This window comes from Podarcis filfolensis (genome assembly GCF_964270895.1).
Source record: "Podarcis filfolensis genome assembly, chromosome: 8".
Classification (NCBI taxonomy): domain Eukaryota; kingdom Metazoa; phylum Chordata; class Lepidosauria; order Squamata; family Lacertidae; genus Podarcis; species Podarcis filfolensis.
The window spans coordinates 6888639-6901427 of NC_139611.1; the positions used below are offsets into that span (position 1 = coordinate 6888639).

The 12789-nt window shown below is 49.6% G+C and overlaps 1 protein-coding gene and 1 long non-coding RNA gene across 2 annotated transcripts in view; one reads left to right on the top strand and one right to left on the bottom strand.

Annotated features, from left to right (window-relative positions):
- The window catches only part of LOC310769766 (cytosolic purine 5'-nucleotidase-like), a 44985-nt gene extending 37996 nt beyond the window's left edge, over positions 1–6989 (bottom strand). The window contains exon 1 of the mRNA XM_083629492.1: positions 6660–6989. Within this exon, the coding sequence (XP_083485618.1) occupies positions 6660–6766 (107 nt within the window). The 5' untranslated portion in view covers positions 6767–6989. The remainder of the gene's footprint in view (positions 1–6659) is intronic.
- LOC310769965 overlaps positions 1–9127 on the top strand; it is a 130243-nt gene extending 121116 nt beyond the window's left edge. The window contains exon 2 of the long non-coding RNA XR_014551897.1: positions 8990–9127. This is a non-coding gene — a long non-coding RNA (uncharacterized lncRNA). The remainder of the gene's footprint in view (positions 1–8989) is intronic.
- Positions 9128–12789: the final 3662 nt, after the last annotated feature.

The following is a 12789-nucleotide window of genomic DNA, read 5'->3' on the forward strand; positions in this document are numbered from 1 at the left end:
GCTCCCAGAGCTGACCCTGCAATTTCCATGGCTCACGCTTACATAAGAACATCAGAAGATACTGATAGTGGGATTCTGGGATAGTGGGATTCTGGGGAAATATCTATAACGAATTGAAAAAGATGTTTAGATTTTCATTTGGGGGAAAAAACAGAATCCTTTCTCCTAGGTATCATGTCAGAGGAAATAAAAAGAATGGTCAAACCAACATTTACCATATTTTTTGCTCTATAAGACTCACTTTTTCCCTCCTAAAAAGTAAGGGGAAATGTGTGTGTGTCTTATGGAGCGAATGCAGGCTGCACAGCTATCCCAGAAGCCAGAACAGCAAGAGGGATCGCTGCTTTCGCTGCGCAGCGATCCCGCTTACTGTTCTGGCTTCTGAGATTCAGAATATTTTTTTTCTTGTTTTCCTCCTACAAAAACTAGGTGCGTCTTATGGTCTGGTGCGTCTTATAGAGCGAAAAATACGGTATGTATGCAACTACGCCGGCAAGGTTACTGACTGCCAAAAATTGGAAAAGCAGCAGCGTCCCAACCAAAACAGACTGGTTATCTAAAATGATGGAATACTTCCATATTGCCGAACTAACAGGGAGGACAAGAGGAGATGTGGTACAAAAAGTGAATAAGGAGTGGGCTATCATTAAGGAAAACATCAAAATTTATGTGGAAAAAGTAGAATTTCTGACAGATATTGAGTGAATCCAGAAAATGATTAGGGTGAAAGCAAAGCAAAGTCAAGATAGAAGAAAACATTAAAGAAATAATGAAACACGTTTAAGCCAGTTGGAAAAATAAAGCAGCGTAACAAGAACGGCTGGAAGTCAAGCCACTTGGTGGGTGTCCATGTAGGGCAGGAGTGTAGGTACAGTGGTACCTCAGGTTAAGTACTTAATTCATTCTGGAGGTCCGTACTTAACCTGAAACTGTTCTTAACCTGAAGCACCACTTTAGCTAATGGGGCCTTCTGCTGCCGATGTGCCGCCGGAGCACGATTTCTGTTCTCATCCTGAAGCAAAGTTCTTAACCTGAAGCACTATTTCTGGGTTAGTGGAGTCTGTAACCTGAAGCGTATGTAACCTGAGGTACCACTGTATGTTGAAATGTACAGTATAGGTAGGTATTATATAGAGTAATGTAGGTATGTTTTATGTTATGAAAATAAGGTAGTGTGTTGTGTACGTGTATTGTGTAAATGTATACAGATGTATGTGTTTTATATGTTAATAATTTTTTTTTAAAGAACATCAAAATAGGTTGCTGGATCAGACCAAAGCTCAGTATCCTGTTCTCACAGTGGCCACCCAATGGGAAACCTGTTATGCAAGATTCGAACACAAGAGCCCTCTCCCCCCCGTGGTTTGCAACAACTGGCTTTCAGAAGCACTGCTGCCTCTGACTGTGGAGGCCAACATGGCTAGTAGCCCTCGATAGCTCTCTCCTCCATGAATTTGTCTTACCTCCTTTTAAAGCCACAAGACGTTGCTCTATACTGAATTAGACCCTTGGTCCATTTAGCTCAATACTGTCTACACTGACCTACACTGGCTCCCAGTACATTTCTGAGCACAATTCAAAGTGTTTGTGCTCACCTTTAAAGCCCTAAACGGCCTCGGTCCAGTATACCTGAAGGAGCATCTCCACCCCCATCGTTCTGCCTGGACACTGAGGTCCAGCGCTGAGGGCCTTCTGGTGGTTCCCTCACTGTGAGAAGCAAAGCTACAGGGAACCAGGCAGAGGGCTTTCTCGGTGGTGGCACCTGCCCTGTGGAACGCCCTCCCATCAGATGTCAAAGAGAGAAACAACTACCTGACATTTAGAAGACATCTGAAGGGGAGTTTTTAATGTGTGACATTGTAACGTATTTTTAATCTTTGTGGGAAGCTGCCCAGCGTAGCTGGGGAAACCCAGCCAGATGGGCGGGGTACAAATAAATAAATTATTATTATTATCATCACCATCATCATCATCATCATCATCATCATCCCAGAGGCATCATTCGCCCCTGGAGCTTGCAGCCAGGGCTGCTGCATTAAACAGCTGTGCAAGCCTTTGGGAGGCAGAGATGCAAGAGCGCATCAGAGGAGGGAGGGAAGGAAAGAGGGACAGAGGCCAGTGTTGCCCATAGCACCCCTGACCATCATTCAAGGCACCCCAGGGTGCCACGGCACACTGGTTGAAAGCCACTGGCATAGGGGATTCGCTCCATCCCCTCAGTCATTTGGGTGTCCCCTTTCTGAACCTTTTCCAACCTGCAATGTCCTTTGGATAGGTGAGGTGGCTAGAATCATGAATAGTATTGCAAATCTGGTCACACCGTAGATTTGTATAACAGCCTTACATTACTGGCAGTTTCGATTCCTTTCCAGAGGATACCTAGCAGGGAGTTTGCCTTTTATTTTTATGGCTGCCGCACACCTGATCACCAGCTTCCTCCAGCGATCTACTGCGACCCCAAGGTCTCATTCCCGCGGAAGTTTATAGAATATATAAAAGATCGCTTTGCCCAAACGTGCATCAATTTGCACTTCCTTTCACTGAACCTCACTTGCCCTTTTTAAATCTACTCACTCAGCTTGGACAGAACCTTTCGGAGCTCTCCACAATCCCTTTTTGCATTAGCTACCTGAAACAATTTGGTCTCATCGGCAAACGTGGGTCGCTCTCTGCTCACCCCTAAGCCTACACCACCAATTAACAAATCATGGGGACAAAGCAAAAACTGATGGCACTGGGTCAGTCTCTTCTGGTTGGCCTTCTGCTCCACCCACCCCAGTCCCAACGGGTGGCTTTGCTGCCTGCCAGTGTCCTCTTCCCCTTCTCCCTATCTCCCAAGAGGTCTCTAGATTGCAGCTGAACACTGAGACAGAGTGACTGTGGATTTGTACAATTGTAGAGTTGGAAGGGAGGGACGTGGGTGGCACTGTGGGTTAAACCACAGAGCCTAGGACTTGCCGATCATAAGGTCGGCGGTTCAAATCCCCACGATGGGGTGAGCTCCCGTTGCTCGGTCCCTGCTCCTGCCAACCTAGCAGTCCGAAAGCCCATCCAAGTGCAAGTAGATAAATAGGTACCACTCCGGCGGGAAGGTAAACGGCGTTTCCGTGCGCTGCTGTGGTTCGCCAGAAGCGGCTTAGTCATGCTGGCCACATGACCCGGAAGCTGTACGCCGGCTCCCTCGGCCAATAAAGCAAGATGAGCAGCGCAACCCCAGAGTCGGCCACGACTGGACCTAATGGCCAGGGGTCCCTTTACCTTTACCTAGAGTTGCAAGGGACCCCCAGCGTCACCTGGTCGAAAGTAGGAAGCTGGCAGTGCCCCATTTTGCCCTGATGGACCAGGCCCCCCGCAGGCAGCCACGGGTGCAACTGGGAAGCAGGAAAAGCCACGAGGGCAGGTTCCCTCCCACCCTCCTTGCCAACAGGAGGTGAGCGGAATCTGAAGGAAGTGAGGAATGAGCCGTCAAGTTCCCAAGCTTCCCTGACCCAGATCTGAACCAAACCCCTCTTGGAATGCAGATGAGGCTGATCGGGGTTCCTTACTGGCGTTTGAAAGGAGATGTCACATGGCAGATAAAGATGATGGATTTTTCTGGAGCTGGCTGACCTGACTGAAAGACTCCGCAACCAGAAGGAGGAGGAGTACCAGGAAGAATGGAAGAAATTTAAAGACTATTTAGCTAAATATGTCAAGATAACTTAACTGGAAAAGCTTGCAAATATTAGATAGGCTTAGGACTGAAATATGTAAGGATAAGATTTAAGATGTTTAAAGCTAAATTAGAAAGAACAAAAGATGTTAAGCGATCAAGTGAATTTTTGGAGAAAATTGATTTTGGAAAGCTGTTAAAATGATATATAACGAAATTCAGTCAAATGGATTTGAGGAAGTCACTTAATAATGTTACCAAGATTGAAACAGGATGTATGTATGTTTGTATGTCTGTTTGTTTTTGAATTTTTGGAAAATTAATTTGAAAAAATTGGAAGGAAAGAAAGAAAGAAAGAAAGAAAGAAAGAAAGAAAGAAAGGAAGGAAGGAAGGAAGGAAGGAAGGAAGGAAGGAGATGTCACAAGGGCCCAGTGACACCTTTGCCACAGAAGGTCCTCAGGAGGGATCTTTTGACACCCCCACCTAGGCTGCATATTCAGCCGCCCATGCTCGGAGGAGGGACCCTTGTTGTTGAGAGACAGCGTGGCATAGTGGTTAGAGTGTTAGACTAGGACACAGGGGACCAGGGTGCAACTCCCCACTCAGCCACAGAGCCCACTGGATGTGACCTGGGGCAGTCCCTTACTGCCTCTCAGCCTAACCTACCTCACAGGGTTGTTGTGGGGGATTAAACGCCCCCTTGAGGAAACAAGAAGAAATTCCGACGAAGGAAGAATGGCGGACGAAAATAATGGACTATGCAGAATTGGACGAAATGACAGGAAGGATTCGAAACCTGCGGGACCAGAGATTTACAGAAGATTTGAAGAAGTATATGAGCTATTTGAAGAGCAATTGTAACCAACAAATTACGCTAGTGGGAGTACAAGAAGTTTTGTAAGGAAGAATATATGAAGCGCTACAAAGTAGATAAAGAACAGAGATATTGGTTATGAGTTTTAAATGTAACAGGGAAAATAAGAAATGTATACTAAGAGATTAGATTGGAAAAATTTTCAGACAGGACTGATGGAAGTCAAAAAAAATTTGAATAAGATGTAAAAATATGTTTAATTACTGTTGAAAATGGTATGTTAAAAAAAAACTAATAAAAATTTATATTAAAAAATAAATAAATGCCCCCTTGAGCTCTGTGGAGAAAAAGGTGGGATATAAATAAAATAACAGAAATTAGAATAAACAACAACAACAATAATAATAATAATACAGGAGCACCCCAGAGGAAAAGTCCTTCCCCTCCTATCTCCCCCAGCTTGAGATTCTGGGCCTGCAATGCTGTTTGGCAGTTCAGGACTGACCGCCCTCCAGGGACACCCCATTCCCCCCCCCCCCGCCTTCCTGGCCTTTGGGTCCTCTGCCTTCAGGGCAGCTTCCCTGCTGACATTGTCCTTGGGGAGGGGGGAGCGTGTAGTCCTGGCCCCAAAGAGCCAGCAGGAGGAGAAAGCAAGGAAAGGCCTTGCCAGGAGAGGAGGAGGAGAAGGACTGTGGGGGGGAGACAATACAAGTTATTAGAGCAGAAAACGCTTTTGAGATGGAAATGAGCCCTGAAGTGGAAGAGAGGACACTCTGGATGCAGCAAAGCTTCGTTCTCTGACCAGGAAGGGCCTTGCTCCTCACCCGTCTCCAGTAACATTTATTTCATTTTTACCCTAAAGGTAAAGGTAAAGGTACCCCTGCCCATACGGGCCAGTCGTGACCGACTCTAGGGTTGCGCGCCCATCTCACTTAAGAGGCCGGGGGCCAGCGCTGTCCGGAGACACTTCTGGGTTACGTGGCCAGCGTGACGAAGCTGCAACTGGCGAGCCAGCACCAGCGCAGCACACAGAAACACCGTTTACCTTCCCGCTATAAAGTGGTACCTATTTATCTACTTGCACTTAGGGGTGCTTTCAAACTGCTAGGTGGGCAGGAGCTGGGACCGAAAGACGGGAGCTCACCCCGCTGCGGGGATTCGAACCGCCGACCTTGCGATCAGCAAGTCCTAGGCACTGAGGTTTTACCCACAGTGCCACCCTTCATTTTTACCCTACTTGATTGTAAAGGAGAAACCTCCAAGCGGTTCACGAAAGAGATAAAACAATAAAATTATCGGCAAGAAAAATTAGCAATAATAATTGAAGACATCCGTAACATTAAAATGGCAATGGACTAAAAACCGATTAAGACTAGCATCCACTTTCTGAACACCTGGGTAGGCTTGCCCTAACGAAAATGATTTTAGCAGGCAATGAAGAGAGCGCAGTGAAGACACCTTCCTGATGTCAAGAGGCAGGCAGTTCCAAAGTGAGCGTGCTGTCACCCTAAAATCTAGAGTATTTAGGTCTTATGTGGCAGAGCAGTCAAATTAGGCGTTTGTGGGGCGAGGTGATCTTGCAGTTAAATTGGTTAAGTAACAGGTAACAAGGCTGTTAAGTAACACCTTGAACTTGGCCAGGGATTATATCAGCAACCATTGCAAATCCACCAGTGCAGGTGGAGGAGGCGGGAGCTGCGCTGCTCCCCTCAATAATCCACTTTCTTCATTGCCCCCCCGTCCCCCCCACGCACCATATGCAGCTGAAGAGAGACATATTCCCCCACCCCTGCCCAACAAGCCCCCACATCCTCAAAGGGGACCAGAGGAACTCCCTGCCACTGGATAAACAAACATCACAGCCATTGCCAAGAGATCTCGCTCAAAAACACTCCCTTGCCCAATGCGCTCAGAGGGGAGCCCGCTGCCCCCTTTTCCCGCCCCCCAACTCCGCAGAGCAGCTGGCAGCAGCCTGAGAGTCGCGGACTCTCCTTCCTTGGCTGCAAAGCTTAGCTGGCCATCTGCCCGGGAGTCTTGAGCTGTGATTGCTGCCTTGCAAGGGGGTTGGACTGGATGACCGCTGGGGTCCCCCTTCCAGCTCTCCGGTTCGACGGATGCCGCCCGGCATGCTCTCCCTAGGTCTGGAGGTAGCAGCGCCTCCCCACGCCCCGATGGCCCGGCTGCCCCCTTACCGGTGATGGTAGTCCCGCTTGACGGGGGCGCGCGTCTCGGGGGCGCTCAGCTCGGCGCGGGGCTCCATGGCTCCGTCGGCGGGCTCCCTGGCGATGCTGCCCATCATCTGACAGCGGCTGGCGCGGAGGAGGAGGCGAGGAGGCGGCCTGCTCCCTTTTACCCGGGAGATAGGCTATCAGCCCGGCCCAGCTGATGGCCCTCCTCCTCCCGCCCCCCGCCAGCCCATAGCCTCCCTGCCCCCCTTGCTGTGCCTGGGCTTGGAGGGCTGCCCCGCTCGCTCAGGCTGGCCAGCGCCCCCGCCTCCCCGCCACGACTGCGCTCCCCTGCCGGGGACTTTGCTCCTCCTGCCGGTGCGTATTTTTAGCCTCTCCCCCCACCAAACACAAACACCACCTCCCCGTCCTCTTCTTGCTCCCAGGCAGCCATCCCAGCTGCAGGCGGACCCCTCCCGGACCTGATTGGGGTGGAGAGAGTGGGGCGGGCGAGGGGAGGGGGGAGAGAGAAGGGGTGGGATCCTGCAAAGGGCTCTCTGCAAGATGCGCGCATTTGCAGCTCGCCGGAGACGATTTGCAGAAGCGCGCCAGGCGCTCTCGAACACACACACACCGGACCTCTCCCTCTCTCGTTCCTCGCAATTTCATGCCAGCGATCCTGGGATCATAAGGCGATCTATACACCATAAACCTATGGCGCGACCGCATTGGGAAGGCTGCACGCGGTTCTCGCGGCCAAAGGGATGTGAGAGAGTTGGGACAGGCTCGGGAAAGGGCAACCAAAACGGTCAAGGGGCTGGAGCGACTCTCCTGAAAGGTTGCAGCGTTTGGGGCATTTTAGATCAGAGAAAAGGCGAGGCATTCCTGCATTGCAGGGGGTTGGACTAGATGACCCTTGGGGTCCCTTCAAACTCTAAAACTATTCTATGCCATGGGTAGGCAACCTAAGGCCCGGGGGCCAGATCCAGCCCAATCGCCTTCTAAATCCGCCCGTGGACAGTCTGGGAATCAGCATGTTTTTACATGAGTAGAATGTGTGCTTTCATTTAAAATGCATCTCTGGGTTATTTGTGGGGCATAGGAATTTGTTCATTCCCTCCACCTAATATAGTCCGGCCCCCCACAAGGTCTGAGGGACAGTGGACCGGCCCCCGGCTGGAAAAGTTTGCTGACCCCTGTTCTATGCAGTTACATGATAAAAAGGTAAAGGGACCCCTGACCATTAGGTCCAGTCGTAGCCGACTCTGGGGTTGCGGCGCTCATTTCGCTTTATTGGCCGAGGGAGCCGGCGTACAGCTTCCGGGTCATGTGGCCAGCATGACTAAGCCGCTTCTGGCAAAGCAGAGCAGCGCACGGAAACACCGTTTACCTTCCCGACGGAGTGGTACCTATTTATCTACTTGCACTTTGACGTGCTTTCAAACTGCTAGGTAGAGACCGAGCAACGGGAACTCACCCCATCGCGGGGATTCGAACTGCCGACCTTCTGATCGGCAAGTCCTAGGCTCAGTGGTTTAACCCACAGCGCCACCCGTGTCCCAAGTGACATGATAGACATTAATAAAATCATGCTGGGCATGGCGAGAGAGTTTTTCTCCCTCTCTCAAAACACTAGAACTCTTGGACATCCAGTGAAGCTGAAGGTTCAGGACAGATAAAAGAAGAGACTTTTTCATGCAGCACAAAATTCAACTGTGGAACTCCCTCCCCCAGTAAGCAATGGGGACCTTAAATGGCTTTAAAAGAGGGTTAGACAAGTTCATGGTGAGACCTCGGCTCTGCCTTCACAGCTGAAGGCAGCAAGGCTTCTGGACACCAGCTGCTGGAAACCACAGGAGGGGAGAAGGTTGGCCACTGTGAGAACAGGATGCTGGACTAGGCTGGCCTGATGCAGGAGGCTGTTCCTATGTCCTTATGGGAAGCCAGGGACCAGGCTTAAGACATTCCTGGAATCTACCAGGAACAAACCCTGCTGCAGATACACAAACAAATCAGCCATGTATTTCCTCTGTTGTTGGCTGCCGGGACCATATAACACTGGTCTTGAAAGACCTACATTGGCTCCCAGTACATTTCCAAGCACAATTCAAAGTATGGTGTAGACCTTTAAAGCCTTAAACGGCCTCGGTCCTGTATACCTGAAGGAGCGTCTCCACCCCCATCGTTCTGCCCAGACGCTGAGGTCCAGAGCCGAGGGCCTTCTGGCAGTTCCCTCATTGCAAGAAGCAAAGCTACAGGGAACCAGGCAGAGGGCCTTCTCGGTAGTGGCGGCCCACCCTGTGGAACGCCCTCCCACCAGATGTCAAAGAGATAAACAACTACCTGACATTTGCAAGACATCTGAAGGCAGCCCTGTTCAGGGAAGTTTTTAATGTGTGACATTTTAATGTATTTTTAATCTTTGTTGGAAGCTGCCCAGAGTGGCTGGAGAAACCCAGTCGGATGGACAGGGTACAAATAAATTATTATTATTATTATTATTATTATTATTATTATTATTATTATTCTGATAAGAGTTCACCATCAGGGATGAAGTCAAACTGTTGGAAGTGTTACAGCACCTGTTGTGGCTGTAGAGACCGATGGAGGAGAGACATGTTTTGTTGCAGCTGGGCGTCCGGTTGTGCTGCTGTAGATGTACCACAATGCTTGTTCTCTCTGCACTCTTTCCAGCGATCGTGCCTCCTTTGGTCACTTGCTATGGTTGCACCAAGATGATTGTGTCCCTTCCACGAGAGCATGCATGGCACTGTCTAGTATGGCAGCTCATCCTCAAATGCCTTCCCTATAAAGATCAGTGTGAAACAGGGCTGCTTTCTCGCCCCAACTCTACTCGGCAAATTCTTCTCCAGGTTGCTCTCCTCTGCCTTCAATGCTTAGGCATGACACCATGAAATCCAGCTCTGGGGAAGCTGGACTGCTCCCAGTGGCGTAGCATGGGGGGTGCAGGGGGGGCAGGCCGCACCGGGCACAACATCTGGGGGTTAGGGTTAGGGGGCGCAAATCCACGGGTTAGGGAGCGCAAATCCATGGGTTAGGGGGCGCAAATTACTTGCCTTGCCCCGGGTGCTGACAACCCACGCTACGCCACTGACTGCTCCACTCGGTGCTCATGCTGGGGCTGTTCTAGGAACCGGGGGGCAACGAGAGAGCGTGGAGACGGATCTGTCATTTGAATGATGAGCAATGGGGAGAGGTAATCAAAACACTACATAGCTTAAAGACCAGGCGTCATTGTGTGAATCTTCCAGCAGAGGGCGCCCTTTGTCCACCAGAAGCACAGGTGCTCTTAACAAAATAATAATAATAAAAAATAGTACTAAATAAAACCTTTATTGTCACTACACCACCTGTGTGCAGTGAAATTAAACGAGCCCCCTCCCCCCCCCACATACATTCAGTCTTGTTCGCACTCTGTGTGCTTATTGGAAGTCAATTGCACCACTATTTATTTTTTTTCCTTCATTTTTTCTTCATTTTTTCAAATGAGAAAGCTTAGACCTTTTTTTTGGAAGGAGTTGGCATTGGTCCTTTGGTGGGACCTGGAAGACCACCAGATACATTATTAAGGCAGAACTTCCACAAACTGTTTTGCCCCCACAACCCACAACAGTCTTACTGATTATTCCCCTTTTCCAGTACAGTGGTACCCCGGGTTAAGTACTTAATTCTTTCCGGAGGTCCGTTCTTAACCTGAAACTGTTCTTAACCTGAGGTACCGCTTTAGCTAATGAGGCCTCCCGCTGCTGCAGCACAATTTCTGTTCTCATCCTGAAGCAAAGTTCTTAACCCGAGGTAAAATTTCTGGGTTAGCCGAGTCTGTAACCTGAAGCGTATATAACCGGAGCATGATTTCTGTTCTCATCCTGAAGCAAAGTTCTTAACCCGAGGTACTATTTCTGGGTTAGCTGAGTCTGTAACCTGAAGCGTATGTAACCTGAAGCGTCTGTAACCCAAGTTACCACTGTATTCATACATCAGCATACAGTTAAATTCCCTTTGATTTCTTTTCCTGAAAGTTGCATGTTATCAATTGCGTTCTCACAATGAAAGCCAGTTTGGTGGCACTTGGAGGCCATCCTTTATTCAGCTGGCCATGTCTCATGCAGACTTTGGCTTGTGCCACCGCTTTCCTCCAGGAAAACCCGCTCTTTGGTGCTGAATCGGAACAAACGTCAATCGGATTTGCTGAAATTCCGTGTTAAAGAATGGGTTTTCCCGGGCAGCGCAAACAGAAAGGTGCTCGGACCCTTGCTTAGAAAGCCTGTCATCAAAATGACCAAAGGGGCCAACCTTTGTTGGCCGAAGCCATTGGTTGTGTTCCTGCTTTCACAGGAAGGTACCCCCATCTAGTCCAACCCCCGCAGGAAAGTTGCAGCCAGGACAGTCCCCACCCCAGCTTCTGGCCTTCCAAATTTCGGACAGATGAGGGGAAAGGGGTTCCCAGGCCTGAGACTGGGGGAAATGCAAAGTGCCTACAAATGTCATGCCACTTGCAGAAAAGTGTGACCTTGCCAATAACAGCACCCCACAAATCAGCCTCTAATCCAAAAGGGTCTCTCTCTCCAGCCACAGTAAGGCTGCATTCCTAAAATCACTTCGTAAACTTCATGGGGTTTATTCCTGAGCAAATAGACGTCGGATTGTGTTGGCATACCTCGTCCTTCAAAGAGGCCAGCTCTGTCCCCATGTCCCCCCCCCCACACACACACACCTCACTTGTACCATTAATTATACACCATAATATCCAGATAATCTCTGGTGTGGCCATCAGGAACCTTTGAAGGCCAAGTTCGGGGGGGGGCAGTCCCATCTCAAGACTTCACAGATCTGCATTTCACACACACACACACACAACCTTTCACTGGCTGGTGGCTGCAATTGGGCAAAGCAAATCCAATCTACCCCATTCAAAGGTCCCGCTGTGCAAATTTATTCAGGCTGGGTGGCAACTGAGACTCGAAGAAGGAGATTTGGAAGAGCTTAAGAGCTTCAGCTGATTTGTGCAACAGCGAATTCAAACAGAATACAAAAGAGAGCATGACACTTCAGTGTAAAATGGGCTTTCAGGATGAAATGCAGATATAAATAATATCACCCTGGTGCCCCAGACTCTGAAAGACACATCACAAGGCAGGGAGTGCTAAGAATACTCATCACACCAGGCGAATTTGGTCCCAGAACAACTTCCTCAGCTGATTATAAAGAAATCACATGGACAAGGCATTGTCTCGCTTCATGGGGAGCAAGGGGGGGCCCTGATCCCACAAACCAGCAGCCTGAGTTTCCATGGCACAGAGGCAGTGTGGCTACAGCATCAGTGGCAATGGGACAGCGGGCTTTGTCATTTGCACTATTCCACACCCCAGGAAGGACCAGCCTCTGGGAAGACAAGAAATGCATCATTGGTGACCGGACTCCTGCTTCCCAAGAGATTTCATGCTGGGAACATTCTAGTCCTTCATGGCAAACAGCAGCTACGAACCTCAAGCCCCCAGGTATGGGCAATGCCTGGCTGCTTCCATGCTCCTCCCCATCACAGAGAAGACGGACAGTGCAGCAAACACATGATCTCTGTAGCCTTCACAACAACCTTGCCAGGGAGGTGTCAGGTACTGGTGTGATTGCTCAAGAGTGAACAAGCAAGACTCCAACCTGTCTTTTCCAGGCTTTATTCTTGGTGCAAACTATTTACAGTGAAGAGCGTCAAAAGTTCATGTCTGGCTCAATCGCTAGCAGAATCCGGGAGTGGTCGGTCTCTGTACCTCCCCCAGCATAAAAGTCACGTCACCCCCAGCCTTTTCAGCCCCGCCCCCCCCTGCACGAAGCCTACTGCGCAGAATGCGTGCTGGCAGGGGCGTACTTCCCGCCATGCGATATTATCCAAAACTGCAGCTGCATCGCCATGGGTGGAATGTGTGCTAAAGCTGATGGCAGCTTCCCCCAAAAACACTCATGGATCTGAGTGTGATAGGCCTCCTGAGCATATGAACATAAAAACAGCCTGCAGGATCAGGCCAATGGGGGCCCATCTGGCCCAGCATCCTGTTCTCACAGTGGCTCACATGGTGGGAGCAGAGCCATAGTTCCATAGTTTAACTATGCACTGCATAAACACTTTATTTTCTCTGTCCCA